The 22,241-nt window shown below is 37.2% G+C and overlaps 1 protein-coding gene, 2 long non-coding RNA genes and 1 pseudogene across 5 annotated transcripts; 2 read left to right on the top strand and 2 right to left on the bottom strand.

Annotated features, from left to right (window-relative positions):
* Nucleotides 1–435: 435 nt before the first annotated feature.
* LOC125477553 (protein HHL1, chloroplastic-like) lies at nt 436–2,635 on the bottom strand. Its single transcript, XM_048584758.1, has 6 exons — nt 2,233–2,635; nt 2,002–2,139; nt 1,377–1,463; nt 1,208–1,255; nt 835–977; nt 436–642 (listed from the first exon to the last, which is right to left on the bottom strand). The coding sequence occupies exons 1-6, from the start codon at nt 2,512–2,514 to the stop codon at nt 630–632; spliced, it is 711 nt and encodes a 236-aa protein (XP_048440715.1). The 5' UTR covers nt 2,515–2,635; the 3' UTR covers nt 436–629.
* A 2,294-nt stretch (nt 2,636–4,929) lies between these two features.
* LOC103949943 lies at nt 4,930–14,786 on the bottom strand (annotated as a pseudogene).
* On the top strand, nt 6,216–7,071 carry LOC108867454. The gene is made up of 3 exons (XR_007258600.1): nt 6,216–6,259; nt 6,365–6,491; nt 6,604–7,071. It is a non-coding gene; the product is annotated as an uncharacterized LOC108867454 (long non-coding RNA).
* On the top strand, nt 7,211–12,895 carry LOC103949877. 3 transcript variants are annotated; one of them, XR_007258597.1, is made up of 10 exons: nt 7,211–7,273; nt 7,358–7,617; nt 8,243–8,299; nt 8,915–8,962; nt 10,468–10,513; nt 10,696–10,793; nt 11,658–11,686; nt 12,216–12,325; nt 12,439–12,574; nt 12,781–12,895. It is a non-coding gene; the product is annotated as an uncharacterized LOC103949877 (long non-coding RNA). The 3 variants fall into 3 exon arrangements; XR_007258599.1 differs by lacking the exon at nt 10,696–10,793; XR_007258598.1 differs by lacking the exon at nt 12,216–12,325.
* Nucleotides 14,787–22,241: the final 7,455 nt, after the last annotated feature.

Below are 22,241 nucleotides of genomic sequence, written 5' to 3'. Positions count from 1 at the left end.
ATTCGGGTGCTCTGCCTGAGGGGGTGATATCAGATGCGTATGAACTCAATAATATGTAGGAATAAGAGGAGCATCATAAAACACGAGTTGTGAGGTAATAACCGGTTGCGATAGGCTCCAGGTTTAGACTTTTCGGTTGGAGGCACAAATGCAATCCACGTATTTATTTTAGATCCAGTTATAGTATTAGGAAATCTTTGTTTTAGAATATATTTTTTTAATTATCTACGCTAATCTATATTCGGTGAAGGGGGAGAATTTAAACTCAGAACGCAATGAATTAAAAAGGAAGACCCTAATCATTAGAGCAATCCACCATTTGCATTTTAATATGCAATTTTGGCGGCAATTAGGGTTTTTCTTACATGTATCTACGCGAGTTTCCAAAGAACCAACTTGTTGCGAGTGTTTTTACTTAAGAATGCCAGAAGCAAGTGTGGAAAAGGCTAAATGAATTTGTATTGGCAGAGACACAGAATTCTGTTTAATTGACAGAGAGATCTATAAACAAAACCGTGTGTAGAATCCTAAACGACATTTCGTGAAAGGAGTATGCGGCGGAGTAAGCATTAACTATCTCAAAGAGTCTATGGCCTCCGCACCATATCAAGCAAATGCCTCTGCCGTCTTCAGCTTTTTACCCTGTTGGAAGGAACCATTAATTAGGCATGTAAAGTGATTGGTAATCGTTGTTTTAGATATGTTAGGGGGAATGGGATTGATCCGGGATGCCTTAGGTTTGAATGTTGCCTGAGAATAACAAGAAAGCCATTCGACAACTAACAGTTGAGAAAACAAAAACTTTATCAAATATATTGTGTGCATACGACTCACCTTCCCTGTTCTTCGGTTTTTCCTTCCGATGCTTCAGGCTCGGATAAGTTTAGTGTTGTCAGCTTGCCGAAAGATTCCTTTGCATCCCCAAAAAAATCCTTCACTTTGTCAAATGTGGTTTTTAGCTTGTCTTTTGTTGGGAGCTGAAAATTGGGTTTAGAATCACGACGATATCAGAGCAAAAGGTAATCAAACAATCTGATAGAACAGAAAATTTGTTTTCAATTGTAGGTCTAAATACCACCAAATTGCCTATAAGAAGAAACGAAGACCACCCCACGAAGCTTGTGACCGGCTGAATGTCTATATAACTTACAATCTCATGACAAAGATGATGGAGTAGGCAAATCATTACATAAAACACAAAAATTACCTCAATTACGTCCGAGGTTGAAAGTGCTGCTCTCATGTTACCATTTTCCTACACGGTTTCCACATAACAGACTTAGGCACTGAAGACCCTTAAGCCTTTTGATGGTGAGAAAAGAATAAAAGCATAACAAATGAACTTTTGCTTAGTTTAGAGGTTATAAGAGCATTACGACAATTTTGTAGCCATATCTAAAATCAGTAGCTGACCGCAATACTCGGTATTGCTTGAATGCTGTCTTCTGTATTTCCTTCTCATCCTGTTCCAATAAAGACGGAACAAGCAATTATACAATTGAGAATATGAAGCCGCTTGCAAAAAAAGTTTAATCATCACACAAAACGCATTTGGTTACTAAAAGAAAGGGCAGAACATCAAGCAATCATGCAAAATGAGAGAATAAAGCCGCTTGCAAAAAATGTTTAACGACCATACAAATCGCATTTGGTTACTAAAAGCAGAACAAGTCCCTAACCCGCGATTAATCAACAACGTTGGACTATATCTGCCACAAGGATTAATCAAAATGTCCCCAACCCGCGATTAATCAACATATCCCTACGCCGCGGTAAATGAACATGTCTGTGTCCATACAGATTCCAGACATGCATCCGAGCATCGATTCAATTGATGATAACATGCAAAACAAAAGGGAAATTGACTCTCTCTTGACATGAAGTAAAAATCAACTTGTTTAAAAAGTCAGAACAAGTATGGACAATGTATAATTGGATTGAGCAAACAACAAATTATATGCAATCCAATCACAAAATTCAACAACAAAGAACAAAACTCACTCTGTAAATAACTGCAGCAAGATTTCTAGCTAGCGTATCTTTGTATATATATTTCCCCTGAAAATTATCCTTTGCCGCAATCATGATTTTAGCCGTCGTCCCACCTGATATCACACTAAGTGGGTACCATAGGTAAACCTGGCCAAGCAACAAACTTGTAAATTAAACGAAACAGAGGAGAGAGAGAGAGAGAGAGAGAGAGCGAGCGCGCGCGCGCGAGAGAGAACGAACATTGGCCATTCGCATAAAGACGACGAAGCGAGGGTTGCCGTCGTCTTCAATCTTGGGCATGGCAGGAGGCGGAGGCTTCTTGGGTTGAAATTGGCGGGCCATCATTCCCCTTTTGCTCTTTGATTCAACCACCAGCGTCCGGCGGCCCTGCTTCTGCTCAGCTGCCTTCTGGATCGTCGTCTTTGTGGAGACCAATGAGTGCCTGACCAGACCATCTTCGTGGGTCCTCGAGCTCGAAAATGGAAACTGAACTCCGGCGTTTAGTGACAAACCCACCTCCATTTTTCACTTGGATTTTTGCTGAGTCCTGGATTTCTCAGTGCGCGAGCGAGAAAGGAAAGCCCGGCGGGGCCATCCGGAGAGTAACTCTTATCCACACGTCGTTTTTTGCCCAAGAGAGTGGAATTTTTTAGTGAGATCCAGAGGATGAGAGTAGTTTGGAGTGGGAACTGTCACTTGCCAGCCATACACGTGCCAGCTCACGATGAAGCTGCTGATGGCGATGTATTCTTGGCCGTCTATTTTACCACGATGGTCTATTGTATACATTTGTTTGTGGATATATTTCATGCAATTTCGTATCTTTAAGATTAATATTAATGGCATTTCATTTAATTTCTATATTAACAAAGGTTTAGTAATATTTATTTGACACTAAGTTAATAGAAAGTATTTTAATTAAAATTTTAAAACGATAGAATGAGCGAGGCACCTAAGTAATGTTTGGTACTGAGGTGCTTTTATAAAAAATGGTTATAAAAAAAAGCTGAGCTTAAAAATATGTTTAGTAAACACTTAAAAACAGCTTATTTTCACAGTTTTAGATGAAAAAAAGCTGAAAAACGTGAAGCAGCAAAAATGAGCTTATTCTCACAGCACAGTAGAAGTAGTTTGTTTTCAAAGTACAGCAATACCAAACCAGTCAGATCTCTTTTAAATATAAAGCTAACTTGTAATTAATATTTCAATGTGATTGTGTAAATTCTAAAAAACCAATGCTGAGGTATGAGCTGTGTCCGACAGGCCACTGTCTCAGCGCAAATAAGAGTTGTTGGACTAGTTTCATTTCATCTCAACTTCCTCCTCCTTTCTTGGATTCTTCTTTGGCAAAGGCTTCTTCCATTCCATGGCCTCTGCTGCCAAGTATCTCCGCGTATACGAGGATATGTGACCCTGGCAAGCTAGTCAAGCCACTAGTACACCTATTGCTGTCACCGTCAATGAAAAAACTAAGGAAAACTAACGAAAAGTTCAAATTTTTTTTAGTTTTAATGAAAAATGACAAATGAAGGTTTAGTGGATAGTATCAAGAAAATGTAAAAATGTGATTTTTCATTAAAAGTTGACAGTACCGGAAGTGTTTCGTTAAAACTCCCTAAAAACTATAGTAATGAGTACCAACATTGGATCCATAATTGGCATCATGTTCCTGCTTTAGCCTCTTATGATTTGTTGTTTTCTTGACCAACGGAATCACCCAGTTCGTAGAATCGTCCTCCAAAGTCGAAAGAGAAGGGTAGGGAAGGCATGACATGGATGACAGATTAAGATCAAGGCCAATTACCTCATTAGATGTATTCTCACCGCAAAACTCAGGTTGCACATAGAGATCAGATACCATCGTGTAACTTTCCAATGTATAAGAAACTTTACCGAGCGAGTCTCCTCGAGGGGATATATATAGAATGTGTGTTTATATATGTGATGTGTAGGTTGAAGCTTCCTTGTGTGGACTACGATTACTATGTTGCCAAGAATATAAAATGAGCCTACTAAAGTGAGTAAAAATCAATAAAGTAGTCTCACTGCAAGAGACTTGTAACTCAGTTGGTTAAAAGTATTGAGTCTTGCACCTGATGTCCTGAGGTTGATTCCTCACTCCCCCATTATCACTTGTACAAAAAAAAAAAAAAAAAAAATAGGCTTACTAATTCCAGCAGGCATAGGGCAATGTATGCATAGAACAATGATCAATGACCGTTGCACTTGCAATATTGCCTTCATTTTCAAGGATCTCCCCAAGATTTGGGAACTTTCTATCCTGTCAATGCCCATAGATTAGGAGGTTTGTCCATATGTGCCTGTAATCTTCCCCGGAGGCAGAATTCTCCACTGCTACTGGTGGTCATAAAACTTATTCCATTCGCCTCTAAGGCCTCTTCCTTCTACCAAGTCCACCAGATCCTCACCCGGTTTAAAATAACCATATGGCCTGGAATAGTAAACTCGGTGCAGGGTAAATTCTCTTAATCAATTAAGCTAACAGCCGACTGTGTAGATGGTGCTGTAATGGATGATTAGTTTATCCGTGGTCTAGAATGCATAGGAGGAAGATAAACATGTGTAGGATATACCATTGGAATGGAGACAATATAGGAACTAAATAGACAATGCTGCCAGCAACTCCCAAAGAACAAAACAAAATATGTTTGCACCGTGAAATGCACAGCTCAATAAGGATCAGACGTAAGGGAATATAATCGACATATGATTTGAAAAACAAAATGAATTTGAATGAATTGAATGCCTTGATTGAATTTATTGCATCTCAAACCTAAGCTAATGAAAAACTATGTTAAAAAATTGGAGCGACATAATTCTATGCACGAAAATGATCGTTTTTGTTGTTTCGAAGCTGTTCAAATGTTCATATGTGCTTCAATTTGAACAGCTTCAGAACGTATCACAAATTCACAGTCAATAAGAAAACTCATGGCCTCTGAGTGAGATATACTTCTTGACCCAAATAGTGATATCATCTGCACAAGCATTGGCCTGGGGCGTCTCGAGGAGCACATCGATCAAGAGTAGCAAACTCTTGCACAGAATCCTTGTAGTCTAAAAGAGGTGCATCCACATTTGCCTTCCTCAATTCCTCTGAGTAAGCAAACCCTCGATCGCACATCCAATCATGCTCTGCAACAACAGTAAGTGTCGGAGGCATGGTCTTTAAGGGTGGCCCTATACCTGCAGGCATAAGGGGGTTGCCCGCGGGATGGTCTAGATCAAACTCTTCCTCTGTTAGAAATAGCTTCCATGCTAGCATACACGTAGCCTTGTCGAATAAGTAGGAATTTCCTAGCTTAATCTCAGACCCGGTGGGAGTGCTTCCAATGAAGAACGGGTCCACAGGCTTCCCAGCTACATAGTCTGCAATGTTAGCTCCACAGCTCACCCCAGGACACATCTGTTCTGATGAGAAAAAGACATGTTGATGTTCATTAGTTAGTAGTTACTGAATTTAAAGAAAAAGAATACAAACTAAGAAGGGCTAAACATAATCAAAACACTAATCATTAAGCAAATTTATGTACTTTAAGTTTTGGGAATCCAACTAAGTTAGTTCAAAATCCAAATATACATAAAGAAAATATGCACAAATATAACATGTTGCAAATTTTAATAAAAAACATAAGCATAAAATTATCTAGATAATAAAAGACACTAAATCATAATCTATGTACATTGCATCGTTAGTTTAGTGTCATCAGTTCTAATTCTACATATTACTTTAGTCTAAAGAAGCTGGCAAAATTGCACTGTAGAAATAAACAGTGTTTTGGGCCGAATTTCACTTTATTTACGAGGTTACCACTGACTCTGTCTGCCGTTGATCATGATGCCTGCGTGTTGATGATCGTGGAAAGGCAGGGTGCGATCGTCACTTTACCATTCTCTTCCTCCCCTCTCTCTCTCACTCAGATCCCATCTGCTTACCTAAAATCCCCAGATCGAACATCCTCCATCTCAAATAAAAAAACCTTCCCCCTTCAAAACCCATAGAATCAGCACTCATGGAATGATCATGGATTTTTGTTGAGGTAATTTGATTGTTTCCTCATCTGTAATTTGTTTCTGTTAGTTTATTGTTCTTGAATTTTAATTTTTCTGTTTTCCAACTTGGAACAGTCGACCTTCTGATGATAAAATCGTGATGTGACCATCGTATTCTCTCTCACAGCTCACAACGATGAAATCGCACAGGGCTTCCTTGATTTCTGTCAACTCCGACCACGACCAGTTTCGTGTAAGCTATCAATTACCCCCTCTCGATCTTCTTTTTCTTCTTCCGCTTCTCCCTGCGGATTACAGTTTGACTGTATGTGTTCTGGATGCATCTTGATTTCCTTAGTATGATTAGACGATTCGGATACGCCTAATAAACAAACCTAATTTGCCTCGCGCGTTCAGTCATCTCCTTCCTTCGTCTAAAACCTCACACAGAGACAGAGATCCCCCAAAACCCTAAACGCCCAAAGGTAATTTTGTTTAATTTTTCAATTAGTTTTAATTATCTGACGAATCCCTAGCATAAATTCACTCTCTCTACCCTAAATGCGTTTAATTTTTTTTTTTTTTAATTTTTTGCAGTATTAATCACAAAGTTACGGAGCTGAAATTGAAAACGTTGTCATGGCTGCCTTAAAAAATGTAAGCTTGAAATTTTTTGTTTGTTTGTTTGGTTGAAATTTTTTTAATTTAGGTTCTGTTTGGTTGTTGAGAAAACTGAATCAAAGAGGTTTTTTTGTTTGTTTGTTTGTTTGTTTTGTTTTGTTAATTATCTCGGAGACGTGGTTGATTGTTGTGTTTCTGAAAATTTGAAAACAGAAGAAGAACGTGTGTGTGAAGTCGGTTTCGACAAAGAAGCAGGCTAATATGGACCATATCACAAGGGATAAAATCCCAAGGAGGTTTGTGTTTTCCAGATGCAAGTTGCCTGGTCCTTTGAAGCAGCTTCAAGCTGATTTGAGAAACTGGTGCTTCCCTACACTGCCTTTAAGCTTAAGGTATGCAAATATTCATTCCGGTCTTAATATATTTTGCAATGCTTTATGATATTTGATTTGTTTATATTTTAATTGATTTGAAGAGCTGATGAAAATGAGAAGTAAGAATCTGAAGTAAAGAGCTGAGCTTTTTCCACAATGTTTTTGCAGGAGAAGAGGCAGAACAATCTTAGAGACTTTTTGAATGTGGTTGGGCCTATAGGGGTTACACATTTCCTCATGTTGTCGAAAACTCCAACTGCGCCATACCTTAGGTTTGTGAGGACGCCTCAAGGCTCAACGCTATTTTCATAAGATATGCAGTGGGTTCCATTTCTAATGTCTTTGTGGGTTTTCAGGGGTGCAGATCCTGATTGACAAGGAATAACAGAAACAGATATAACAACAGTGAGACCAAATGGGAGATCCAATGAAAAAAAAACAGTAATGGATAAACCGAGGCCTATAGATTTCAACTGCCTCACAACCGCCGCCAGAGAGGTCAGATTGTCCAGAGCGCTGCCTTTTCCTCCGCCAACACCGCTGTGTCAGATGTTAAGCTGCGGCTCCAGGAGGACCACAGCAATGGCTTCAATCCCATCCTCCACTTTTGCTTCTGGTGAGTGTATTTTAAGTGCTTTTGCCAAAAATCTGCTTGTTTACTTGGTTTTTGTGGGTTTTATTAAAATTGTATGGTTGTTGTTGTAGCGTAAAAAAGTTTGCATCTTTGCATTGATATCTGGAGCAACAGACGGTATTTGGATTTGGGGTTGTATAGAAATTAAGTAATTGAAATTTATTAGATATGCAATGGAAAATTTCCAGTTATTAGATATCCAGTTTGATATTTGGCGGGTAAATTTCCATTCTTTGGATTAGGGTGCACAACAGTTGATAAGGGGATAAGTCATAAATGGAGTGATGAAATGTATTAACTTTTATGACTAATTTCCAAAGAAATTGCAATCTGCCAATGTAAAATGGTCAGTTATTTAATATCCGGTTTCATTTATAGTAGAAAAGGCAATGGATAAGAGAGATGATGGTTAAATTTGTATTTGTTATGTTAACTATTTGAAGTCTAGAATCTAAAGTTAATATATTTGTTATGTTAAATGTCATGTGAAATATTTATTGTTGAAATTTTCTTGGTGCTTTGTTTTATAAAAGATTCAAGATGGGGATAATTTAGCTGTCATTGATTGGCATAGTTTTTTAAGTTTTGCCTGTGCTTTTGTTTGTAGGATCGACTTGGGGAAAGAACGGAGGAGAGCACAAGCATTATGAATTTATTTGCTATAGTATTGTCCCTCTTCCTCTGGCCTCCTGAAGTGTTTCCATTCCAGTGTCACCATCTTTTGTTTCATTCATTTGTAGAATATATTCTTCTTTTTTCTATACCTTTATTACCTCCTTTTAACTGTGATTATCTGTACTTGATGAGTATTATTAGACCCATTCTCAAAATTTTGCATCCCCTGCTTCTTTCTTATGGTCCTTATACTCAAACATGTGCAAGTTTGTATTTTTCTGATGGATTGGACTATTGGGAACTCAGGTACTTTTACTTTTTATATATTTTTGTTGGGTTTTTTCTTTTTCGGAAAATGAGTATTTGATTAATCGCTTGACTTTCGCTTTCAAAAGGACTGTTAGAAGTTTTGTGTCAATTTGGTTGTGATGGTAAGATTACTTTATGTAACATTGTGTTGTGGCATGTGAGTGTCGAACTTTTTTCTTAATTTAATTTCGGAAAGAAATGCGTTTAACGGTAGTCCTATATGATGAAGTTAGCATCCTTATAAGTTGGGAACCTAAAACAGGAGTGGTGTACTCATAAATTCCTACTTTTCTCTGCCTCCTTCCCCTCTACTTGAATCAGTTGTGACTTATTTTCTTTTTTGATTTTATCTCAGGAGTTTGTCAGGGAGAAAGTTCACGAACGAAAGAAATCTAATTGAGAGGTATTTTCTTTTTGGCACATATCATGAATTATGTTTGGGTGTTTAAACAATATTTGCCTAAACGTATACTCTGTTTTTTAGTGGTATTTCAAATAAGGTAACTTCCCCAAACATTGATATTTTGGTATTCTATTGGTATGTGTGAAACCAGCTTGATTCAGGTTACAAGGTTGAGGGTTGCGGATAGTTGTCATATTGGGGATAGTTAATCATGTTCAATAACCTTATTTACAGGGCCATTCACTTAAATTTTGGTTTCCAGTTGTAGAAAGACGGCTTTTCATTCTTTCTCAAAATAAGCTTTCATTACAGCTTCAGTTTCACATCATTCGTCGCTGGATTTGCTAATACAAGTTTTTATTGAGATAATCTTACTGGTGAATTGTTAAAAGGTAGGAAGAGAGAAGGCGGCCTGCGATTTTATAAACTAAAGTTCAGATGCATTTTCTGTGGTATGGGGTGTCCGAGAGAAAAGGTTTCAGGGATTAGGTTTGGGTGGGATTTCAAAGGATTAGGTTTGGGGTTTTGTTTGTGTGATTTGTCGAGAGATGGGGGTGTCCGAGATAGGATTTAGGAGATTTGTTTTAGGAATTGCAGAGAGAGGTAGGGAGTGTCCAAGAGAAGTGTGGGAGGATTTAGGCGGGATTTTAGGGATTTGGTTTAGGGTTGTTTTCTTCGATTTGCAGAGACAGAGAGATGGGACAAGGGTGCGAGAGAGATGGGAGGATTTTATGCAAGGGTTAAAGGGAACGGGTAAGAGAGGTATGGGTATGGGTTTTTACGGCCGGTTTCTAGGGAGGTGGTCTGCTGTCAGTGCCCTCACAGGGTAGGGGTGTGATATGGGGGAGAGAGGAGAGGGGGTTGGTTGCAGAAAGAAGGTGACGATGGGTGCACGATTAGGGGGACAGAGAGAGTTGATTGGGTACAAGATTTGAGGGTAGGGTTGAGGGAATGAGTGTGTTGGCTGCAAAGAGATGGTGGGTTTGAGTTAGTATCTCCCTCTCTTTCGCTTCTCTCTTCCTCCATATATGACATCTTCGTTTTGGGGTCAAAATATGTTTGCTTTTACATAGAAATTTGAGTGTTTTATTTATTTATTTGGGTTTTTGTAGCTGATACGTATTATGTTTTGTGTTTCTGGGTTTTATCACGTTGCTGATGCATAAACCCATCAGTTCCTCTGTAATTCGTTTCGGTTTTCATTATTCTTTTTCGATTTTTTTTGTCAAAATTGAAATGGAATTTGTTGGCTTGATTTTGTATTAGGTTGCCATAGGGTTCTGTTTTTAGGGTTCTCTCCGTCCCACTCACTCTCGCTCTCCCTCTCTGTTTCTCTTCTTCAATCAGTCTGACGTAGTTTTGCAATTTAGGGTTCAGTGCATTTACTGGAATATACATACATATAAATGTTTAAATTTGTTCAATTTTTCTATACACAGGCTGGGTTAATTTGATTCTTGACCAATGATTGGATATTATATTACAATTGTGGGTTTTGTTTTTAGGGCTGGATGAAAAGAAACACCCGTCAGAGCTTTCAACAACTCGAAGGTCAGTGATTTCTTCCTTCTCTCTAATTCTGTTTCTTCTATTTCAATTTGTAGGATTTAATTTAGGGTTTTAAGTTGGAAAATTTAATTAAACATTTTCAGTTGGAGAGCTTGGTGTATTCAACAATTAGGGTTGTTAATTTTGATTGCTGGTCTACTAAATGTTTTATAACATGTAAACAGGGAGTACATACTTTGTATGCCATGGATACAGAATGGATACGTAATTAGATCAATTGATGGGTGCCGCTGTTTTGGATATCTACATCCAGCAATACCTGGTATTCTGTGTTTTGTTGTAATGGATTGGAATTTCTACTAGAATTATTATTATTATTATTATATATTTAGGGGTTGGGTAAATTGATTTTGGAGATTTTGTATGTGGTTTGGGTTCTTTGATTTTGTTTAGATAGATGGTGCTTAAGTTTTTTTAGTATGTTCCCTGCACATTGCAAAATTCTGGTATTATTTGGGTGTTTTGGTGTTGAAAGCCTAGGGTTTACAGTTTAGCGTTTAGCATTTAGGGGAATGCAAAGAAGGCATGTCTGCGTTTCTGAACTCTTATGCAAATCTAATTTGAAATCATGAAACACATTTCTTATGTTTCTCAAATCTCAGCAACAGGTTTTAGAATCCTGAAATCTAAGTAAAGTTACATCATTCCTGTTTTCGTATTTTTTTTAATTCCTATCATCCTGGCCACGATTAAACATGAATTTGCATGCCAACCTTGCATACTCAGTGATTAATTTCTGGATGAATTTTTCTTTAGACGAGGGTTTGCAGATATGAATACTTGAGGGGCAGATGGTCACCATGTTGGATCCATTGATACTGATACAACTTGGGATTTAGTTGGTTATATTCAAATCAGAAATAAAATTGTTGTGTATATTCTGCATTTGATTGAAAATCTGTAATTTTATGAATCATTTATTCGGATTTAATTTCAGTTAAATAGAAATTCTTCTTCTTTGATATCACTGTGCGCAACACATAATTTCAATTAGTTTTTTTTTTTTTTTTTTTTTGCGCGGTAAGGTTCCGTATAATTAACCTCTACAATTTTATTCACATGTTCATGATCACCACTTAATTAATTAGTGGTTGGGTGTTGACCACTGAATGTTTTTTTTTCTCAGTTCGAAGCTTGAATCTCACCGAGCTTCAGGTATTTTGCTTTAATTTTTTTCTTCTCTTTTGTCTTCTTTTCTGTTTGATTTCTTTCCTTCGTTTTATCCTAAATTCTGAGTTTTCATTTTGTTTAAAGTAGTTTTCTCCTGGTCTATTGAAATTTTTAATTTTTTATAGTTATTTCCTGTTCTCCACTATCATTTTTTTTGGTGTGCTAATTAATCAATTTTATTTGTAACATTGTGCATTTCATATGATATTTCTGAAATATTTTGAGATTTTACTACAAGTGTAAATGGTAAATATGAAGTTGCTATTGTTACTTTTTGTATCTTTTGCACATTGTTTTTTTTTGTTTATTGTCATATATGTGAATAAGAAAGATGATAAGAAATGTGTTGTTGGTTGGGAAGTAGGAGGAAAAGAAGCAAATCAAAAAGGTTATATGGAGACTTGCTGATAATAATTTTGGAATGTTAGCAGACTCAAGATTGCAAGTTGGCAACCGATGGTGCTAAATGATTTGTTAGATTATTCAATAGTAATTTTTTATTTTTCCTTATTAGTTACTGTTTCAAAGGGTGAAAAAGAGTGGGGGACACGGGAAGAGGGGAGAAAGAGGACAAAAGAATGGTTTGTTCTACTTTCAATGCTTTGGGTTAAAAAAAGAAAAAAGGTTCACTTCACTCACTTTGATTGAACTTTTCGTTTCTTAAGTTTCTCTTGCTATATATATAGTGTATATTTCTTATTTATGTGTTTTTGATTCTGAGATTGTCTCTTTTGCAGAGCATGTGGTGTGGAAACACACCAGCTAAGCCTCACTTTTGATGTCGAACTCGAGTGTGGCTCTAATCTAGCCCCCGAAATTCCAACATAGCATGTAGCAATGCATTATGTTTTCCTGTGTGATCTTCATACAAAGGTACGAAGAACTAACTATGTTTAGTTTAATGGCTTTTTGGATGCTTAAAAATAAATTTTAGCCAAGTCCCCACATGAGGTTGATGTTATAAATTTTCGGACTCCATTCTTAGAAAATTTTGGCATTTTCATCAAATGAGGTTCTTTCTGTTTTGGACTGTGGGTTAGAAGTATTAAGACACTGACGCTTGAGTGTTTGAAAATTAGGTGCAAGACATATGAGCTTCTAATCAAGAAAGACCTGCTTTTAAATCCCACTGTGTGTTCTAAGTGCTGGATGGGTTGTGCTTTTACCAACCCTAATAAAATTATATTTGAATCATGTTGTCTGATAACTCTTTTTCTTTTTTTCCTCTTTGTGGTTTTTAGTCTTTGTCATTTAATTGGTGTAGCTTTGCTAGGATCTCTGTTCCGGCACAGTGTGATTAGTGCTAATGGAATTTCAGCACTGTTTCTGAGCTATTGGTCGAATTGTTGTATCTAAGTATGCATTATACATTCAATTGAGCCAATGAAGCATGTGTGCCAACGAATTTTGAAGAGTTTGGCTTGGTTTTCTCTCTTTGGTCTTTAATATTTAAGTGTGAGGCCCTGTTTGTTGACTAATTGAGTCCCTTCTCTTAAGTTTTTTAGTAGATATTGTGTAATTTGCTTTTATGAGCACTTCTTTAAGCTGTCAAGTTCTTAAAATGTACAAGGAGATATCAAGTTTAACAAGTCACGAACTATGATCAATCCAAATGCAGTGAAATTAGGGATTTTACACTTAAAAACTCAGTTAGCTTTAGACCATAGGATTAGCACTTTCCGCATGTGAGTATCATTGACCAGCTCATTTTATTTTTCTGGATAAGAAACAACTTGTCATTGAAGGGAGAAGAAAGTGTACAAAAACAAAGTTTCTGTAAGCTTGCACTCATATGCCTAATATTTTAATTTCTTTTCTTGACATTACCTGTTGAAATGGCTGCCTACACTGCAGGACACATATTATGTGTGAACGTGTTTCTAAGAAACAGAACTTTTTTGGAAACTATATCTTTCGAATCAAAGACGTTCAGTTTCTTTCCATTCATTGTACAATGTGTTTATATGCCAGCTTACTTGAATGTATATAAAAGCAAAACTGTTCGTCTTATCGACTTCATTCACTCATGTATCATTCTGTTTGTTCATAATTGTGTTGAATTTATTCAACTTAAATATGTTTTATTCATCCAATTATGCCTGAAACAGCTGGTTCCCGCAGCAACGCGCGGGCGTAATTTCTAGTACGATCTAAATACCTCAAGACCTGAATTGAGTTAAATGAACCGCTTAAACTCTTGTGTTCCTCTGTGATTGTTCTAATTTTGACCACCGACTTTATACTAAAAAATAAAACTGAACCTACGTATACTAAACAATAATAATGACCTCTTTATATATTTCAATTAAAATTTTGTACAGGGTCTAATTGTGCACGTATGATATACCAACACTAATATAATACTAATTAAACAACTTCAGATATGGGCAATAAGTATTCGTAGATGGATCTCCATGAGCAGCCAACCACATGGCTCAACCGTCGACGACCCAAAGCTGTCAAATGTACGACTCCGTCCGTTTCGAACAGAGGCCAAGTTAGCCTGCTTCGCCACCCACTTCAACACCATAACCCCGTCCTCGAACGCCGCCAGGTACGGACTCTCGGGCGCCAGCCTATAACCCACAGCCACAACGATCGCGTCGCACAGCTTCACCGTCCTCCTGCAGAACGCGTCGTTCCACGACGTGTTGTTGCTCCCGCGCTGACAAGCCCACCTCCGTGAAACTGTAAGAATATCGAAACCTTCCAGTGTCGCCTCTCCACTAACTGATCGGGAGAAAATCCCCTGTACATGACGCCATTGACGGAGTTAGAGCTTTCAGGGAAGGGAGACACCAGGGCGGCGCCACTGGGAGTGGAATTCGGAGCTTTGAGGAGGGGGAGGACGGTGTCGGGTAAGAAGATGTGGAGGGAGAGGGAGGAGTTGGGGTCGATGTGGATGTCCTTGGTGGCGACGTCGTTTTGGAAAGTCGGGTTGGCGGGAACGGCGGGCTCTTCGGACCGTGAAGTAATGCCAAATTTTGGGTCGGTGTTTTGGAGGTGCGGTTAGGTTGCGTAATTGTTGTCTGAGATGGTACTTGAAGAACAAGCTGTGTAGCTTCAAACTTAGGTTTGGCAATTTTTTTTATTTACGGAGAAATTAAATTCGTAAGAGAAAATTAAAAGACAGAAGTCTCCCGGTTTTGGTATTAAGATCTTCAATTTTAGTTACCAAAAAGAAGAAATCTTCCATTTCTTTTCAGAGAGACGTGTTGAAATCGGGCGGTCAGAGCAGAAACTTCGAGCTTCAAATTGAGCGCCATGCATGCAAGTTCGGATGACGTCCTTTTTTGTATGTTGTAGTCTTGGAATTGAAGGTCCAATTTGTAGAAACGAGGTGCCGTTAGAATATGTTTGTCAAAAAAGTATAGATTAGATTTGTAACAACATTTCTAAAGTAAGATGTCAAATTCGTCTTTGGTAAGAATCGAACCTAATACCTCTTACTTACAAGTGAAGAAGAATACAACTAGACCGCAGTAACCAAACAAAATTAACCCAAAACTCCATAAGGTCCAGGAATGCTCCAGAACGTGCGACTGCAGTGTTATTCCTTTTCGTGGCTTCGATGACATTGATCTTGGTCCCTGAGTTTCTCCTTCTTCAAGCTCATTGCCATCCCCCTTTAACGACATTGAATCTTGATCGCACAAAATATAAAGGTGGATCACCGCCGACAACCTAACCATGGTGACAGCTCTGCAGAAGAATGCAGAAGGACTGAGGGGTTTAGCAAGTGAAAGTGGGGATTGGACATCGGCCTCATTTGCTTCTTCTAGTCTCCGTTAATACCAAGCGAAAGCTTGGGATTAGGCAGAGAGCTTTTAGCGAATGGCTCAAGGACTCGTAGTTGAGGGGAGTCCATATTATTTTAGTCCAACAACATACCAAACGTAGGATTATAGTCATCTTAAGCCATTCCAAGCCAATTCCTCCTAAAGACGTGTAACAAACGTACCCTAAGAGTTTTTTTGGTCTTCGACTCTCGAATGATAATTGCTTAAATTGGACCACCCAAGCATTGGTTAGAAACTTTACAAAAGTCCATGGGCCCCAAACTGTAAACAGAAGAAGAAAGAGCTATCTTGCAGAGGAAAGAAGTATAGTTGTAGAGAGAGAAAGTATTTTGTGTATTGTATTGAGAATCATATCATATTACACATATACAAAATGTGTATATATATATATCTAGTTACATTGTTTAACTACTAAGCTAATACAAAGCTCACAAGATGTTGACACTTGTCACAATCTTAGTTCATAGAATCATAACCAACTTAACCACCTTACACACACTATATCTAACATCTTCCCTCAAGCTCAAAATGAGGCTTGCCAAGTCTGAGATTGTAGCAGTGTGTTAGAAACAAAGGAGTAGATCATCCTTTTGTAAGAATATCATCAAATTGTTCATTGAAGGAAATAAAATGCACTTGCAGAAGCTTCATTGCAACTTTCTCTCGGACAAAATGTACATCAACCTCAATATGTTTTGTCCGCTGATGCATTTCTGGATTGTAAGCAAGGGCTATGGCAGAAAGATTATCACAAAACAGTGTGGTTGGATAATGAACATCTATTTGCAGAAACTGAAGAAGTTGTTTGATCCCATCAATTTCTGCAGAAGTACTTGAAAGGGCTCGATATTTAGCCTCTGTAGATGATCTAGAGACTGTACTTTGTTTCTTGGAAGACCAAGAAATAGGATTTGGCCATAAATACACAACTAAACCAGTTGTAAACCTCCTATCATTAGGATATCCATCCCAGTTAGCATCATTAAATGCATGAAGATCCAATTCACCTTTGCTAAACTGAATGCCAAACTCAGTAGTTCCTTTCAAATACCTGAGAATCCTCTTCACAACAACATAATGAAATTCTATAGGACAATGCATAAACTGACAAACCTGATGAACTAAGAAAGATAAATCAGGATTAGTAAAGGTCAGGTATTGAAGAGCATCCACAATACTTCTATAGAGAGGGATTATTGAAAGGATGTCCATTATCTTTAAGTAACTTGTTATAAGGTAAGCAACTGGCGGAGCACAGTTTGGAATGAACCATGTCTGCCTTAACCAACAAATCTGTAACATATTTAGATTGGGAGAGAAACATTCTACTGGAATTTTGTGTGATTTGAATCCCAAGAAAATAATGAAGGGAACCTAAATCTTTTATATCAAATTCTTTGGTCAAAGCACCAATCACTGCAGTAATGGACTCTGAATATTCCCTATAATGATAATGTCATCCTCATAAAGAAGGAGGATAACCACATACTTTCCAATATGCTTGACAAACAGTAAGGGATCAGAATATGTTGAAAGAAACCCCAGAAAAGGAAGAAATGATGTAAATTTGTCATTCCATACCCTCGGGGCTTGTTTTAAACCATACAAGGACTTATGTAATCTACAAACATGTGTAGGATTGTGAGGATCACTAAATTCAGGTGGCTGTGATATATATAATTTCTTCTAAAGAATGCCATATAGAAAGGCATTCTTCACATCAAGTTGATGCACTGACTATCCAAAATTAGCTACTAAAGCTAGGACCAACCTCACAGTTGTATGTTTAACAACTGGGCTAAAGGTTTCTCTATAATCAATACTCTCTTCTTGATTAAACCTTTTAGCAACAAGCCGTGCTTTATACCTGGAAATAGATTTATTAGCAGGCTTCTTAATCTTAAATACCTACTTACACCCTTCCAAGTTCTTGTTGCGAGGCAATGGAACTAGAGATCAAGTGTGTTGAGTTTTCAGAGCATTCAATTCTTTTTCTATAGCAGAGAACCATAAAGGATACTTAAGAGCAAACTTGTAAGTAGCGGGTTCAACTTGTTAAAGATCCACTGGTTCACCCTCTTAAACCATTGAAAGAAAGGCTTTCTTTTTCGAAATACCACTCTTAGCTTTTGTTTGCATAGAGTGAGTGTTCATAAAAGGAATAGGGAGAATAACCTACAAGCTATCAGGTTGAAACTCATTCTGCAGTTCAACATCAGTGGCACTAGGACTGTCAGAAGTGGACTCATTAGAGGTCTCAGAACATGACCCACTTGGAATCTCAGGAGCCACAGGGAATGTAGAAGAGGATTGTTGATCTGTTGATGCAGTAATGGATTGTAATGAACTGGGAGTACCACTTTGTTGATCAAAATTGGATGACATGGTATCAGGCAGTTTAGTTGGCATATAAGATGGAATTGACACTATATGAATATCACCATTAACTAATATGGATGAAGGTGATGGAAGGACAACAGAAGTAGGAATAAAATGTATGGTGACAGGATTTTTAATAGATAGAGTGAGATATGGAAATTCAGACTCATCAAACACTACATGTCTGGAAATGTAGAACTTTGTATGAATTATGTCATAACAAATGAAACCCTTGTATTTGGAAGCATAGCCTAGGAAAATTACATTTGGTTGTCTTATGTTGGTACTATTATAGGGTTTTAATAAGGAATACTGAGCAACCAAAATTTCTAAGATGTTCTATATCTAGAACAACATTAAATAGTAGTTCAAATGGAGATTTGATGTGAAGTGTAAATGAATGCATTTAATTGATAAGGTAGTTGGTGTAAACAAGTTGTTTGCAGTGGGGTTATGGCTCTTTCAATGATATGCATATGCTTCATTTTGGCTAAACCATTTTGCTCAGGTGTATAGGGGCATGATAGTTGATGTTTAATCCATTTTTCCAACAGAAACTTTTGAAATGATTTACTAAGGTATTCACCTCCATAATCACTCTGTAATGTTTTGATGGAAGTAGCAAAATGATTGGAAACATAATTATAAAAACCAACAAAAGTAGAGAAAACATCACTTTTATTGATAATGGGAAACAATCAACAATGTCTTGTGCATTCATCAATGAATGTTATATAGTACCTAAAACCATCTATGGAATTACAAGGAGGTGAACCCCAGACATCATTGTGAATGACCTGAAAAGGATGTAGTCACTTAGACACATAATTAACAAATGGCAGTTTACAAAATTTTCCTTCCAGACATGAATGACACATCACAAACAATGAATCAGGTAACACAGACACATTACATTTCTTTAACATGGTAGACACCACAAAATTGGAGGGGTGACCTAATCTATTATGCCATAGACTAGAAGATACTTGATGTCCAAGATATGCAGTTGGAGCCTTGTAAGTGACATCATTGCCTCTAGCTGAAAGTGGTATTGGGTACAATTCTTTATTGCATTTGCCTTGAAAAAGAATCCTCCTTGTGGCTTTGCTCTGGATCCAGAAATAGAAAACATCACATATCAGCCAACAATTATTGTCCAAACATAGTCTATGCATAGACAAAAGATTCTGAGATAGACGAGGAATATAAAGAACTAAATTTAGTTGCAAAGGTTTGAATGGGCTATGAAGAGTGGAGGAACCAATATGGGATATTGATAAACCTACACCACTTGCAGTCTGAATTGTTTCATTAGTAAGATATTGGGAAGCCAATGAAAAATTAGTCAAATCAACAGTCATATGTGAAGATGCTTCTAAATCAGTAAGCCATAGTTGTTGAGAATGAGCACTTGGTTCAGGAGATTGTGATGTTGAAATATGCATAGCTATCGGAGCCTGAGGGGACATGTTGGAATTCCTGAAATGACAATATTTGGCACTATGATTATTCTTCCCACAAATTTGACAACCCTAAAAAACTGCACTATCAGAATTCCTGAATCTAGAGGTAGGAGCCAAGTGTCCAAACTTGCCACAAATTTGACATGATGTACTGGAGAATCCTTGTTGCCTTGGTGGAAAAGTACCAAGAATACCAGGAGCTTGATTCACAGTATAATTCTCATAGTTAGACTTGAAACTCCCAAAAAAAGAGTGAGAATTGTTCAGAAATTTACCCTTGTTTTTGTTCTTACTACAGTTTGGCTTGAACCCAGAAAAATAGAAATGAGACTGAGAATAACCCCCATGGGAATTACCAGTTGAAGAATCCTCAACTTTGGGAGAATCACCATAAGACTTTGAGTGACTGCCATTATTTCGAGCAACCTGCTTCCTCAGCAAGTAACTGAGATATAAGATATTTCATGGAGATAACATTTTCACAGCCTTGAATAATGGATCGCAGAGTATTATACTCAGATAGGAGGTCATTCAGGGTTAAGATAACAATATCATCATCATCGAATTGAACTCCAGCAGCAAACTGATAGTCATGAACTTCTTTAATTCGTTGCAAATATAGGGAAATCGAATCAATACCTTTCTTGATGTTTTGTAACTCAGATTTCATTTGAAAAATCGTCGCTCGAGTAACAATTGAAAATTGGTCTTTGAGACACATCCACATATCACAAGCACTAGTACTTCCAATTGCACAAGAAACAGAAAAAGGGGATAATGTGGTTGTGATTAATTGCATCAATGCCCAATCATGCATTTTCTAGATCTTGAACTCATCACTTTCAATTGTAGAGACTCCCTCACTTGAAGAAACAGTAGAGTCCCTAGAAGTAGGCATAGTAAATCAAGGAGGGCAGAGATGAGACCCATCCACAAAACCCATAAGACCATGACCTTCAAGAAGCAATTTGATCTGAAAATTCCAAGTCAGATAATTGGAATCATCAAGTTTGACAATCATAGAAGATGAGATTGTTGATATGAGAGACGATATATAAGATTGAAGAATCTGCAACTGAGTAGAAGTCACCATTGTAGAAGATCGAGAGAAGAAACCCAGATGAAAAATTTCTCTGAGAAATTAGAACAAAAGAAGATACACCCAGTTCAGAGAAACAAAGAGCAATCACGATCCCAAGAAAGAAAGATCGACCGTGAATCGTAGTAGGAAGTGGAAGCATAAGAACCAAGATCAAGAAACCTTCAAGCCGAAGCTTTTCAGGCGAAAGATACCATGTAAACAGAAGAAGAAAGAGCTATCTTGTAGAGGAAGGAAGTATAGTTGTAGAGTGAGAAAGCATTTTGTGTATTGTATTGAGAATCATATCATATTACACTTATACAAAATGTGTATGTATCTAGTTACATTGCTTAACTACTGAGCTAATAGAAAACTCACAAGATGTTGACACTGGTCACAATCTTAGTTCATAAAATCCTAACCAACTTAACCACCTTATACACACTATATCTAACACAAACAACTCTCATCCAAAATTCTCTTTTCTGTATTTTAGTAATTTTGGCTGGAACGAAAGCTTCCCATTACCTAAAACAAAAAGAGAGAAGAAATATACAAATTCTACAAAATTACAAATTACAATGACCTAATTAACGTGTAGCCATGGTTGAGGGTCTGAATCTTGGACAAGAAGCAAAACGTTTGATTAGGATAGCAAGATTTATTCAATTCTACATAAATAATACAAATAAGATGTTGCAGAAAAAGAAAGATTAGATAAGGTAAAGATGGCAGTCAGCAAATTGCTTGATTTGCCCCTTGAACATGACGACGTCGTTGTTCACAAGATTGGTAGGTAGTTCATTGGATGTATGAATCATTAAGTTGCTAATTTTTAGGACAATATTCCAATCACCGGCCTAGCAATATTGTGCTAAGTCCTTTTAAAATATAAACTGATAAGCTCGTTGATTTTTATGCCAGATCATGCGACCGCTTGAACTTCATTTTCCTTGTAAATCATATTGCTTAATTAGTCCCTTGCCCCCGTCTGCTCCACCAAAAATGTCCACATTCGGATTTCATAAATGGGTAATGCTAGGAAGGTTAAATTGTAAACTAAATGATGAGTTATCAATAAAATTGAGTATGTTTATCAACGCTTAAATCAGAATCTAATTATCAATTTCCATGTCATTTAGTTTACAAAACTTTGTTTGCAAATTTAGTTTCTCTAACATTACTCGGTATAAATTGGTTCGAAGTTTGGTTAATATTTTGCAAATTGATTATTACATTTGGTAGTCAAGTTCAATTTGGACACAAACAAGGGCATTCACCCTACCAGTTAGTGCATTATTACTAACCATATGAGTGGAATCTTTTTTATGAATATAGGAAATACAACTGACGTGATGCAAATTTCACGTTTTAGAATAAGAAGGAACGTAATAGTTGACTTTTCTCACTTGTAAACAAAATCATGTATAATTTAAACAAAATAATAACTTTACATGTTTAAACTGAAAAATTACTTCCATGAGTGCCCTGGCCAAAACCTTTGTACCTGAATCACATTCAATTCAAGTACATACTACATAGTGATGCAAGAGTCTCAACAGTCAACACTGTACCTCATAAACTCCGTCAGCAAAAGTAAAAACGCAGACTATAATCTCAAACACAGAAGTTGTCCTCACGCAGTGGTTTAACATTCCACGATCAAAATTAAGATATATAGTGACTTTGAAAACTGATGAATTACCATCGTCGTCCTTCCGAGAGAGAAAGAGAGTCCATTGGTGTAAAGGGTTTCGTGTTTGACTTTTAAAGGGTTTCCCACCCTTTAAATTCTCTATATAAACTCTGTTGGCAAT

This window comes from the organism of the source record quoted next, unplaced genomic scaffold (genome assembly GCF_019419815.1).
Source record: "Pyrus x bretschneideri cultivar Hongxiangsu unplaced genomic scaffold, Pyrus_bretschneideri_v1 Contig22, whole genome shotgun sequence".
Lineage (NCBI taxonomy): Eukaryota > Viridiplantae > Streptophyta > Magnoliopsida > Rosales > Rosaceae > Pyrus > Pyrus x bretschneideri.
This window is presented reverse-complemented; position numbering and strand designations above follow the sequence as displayed.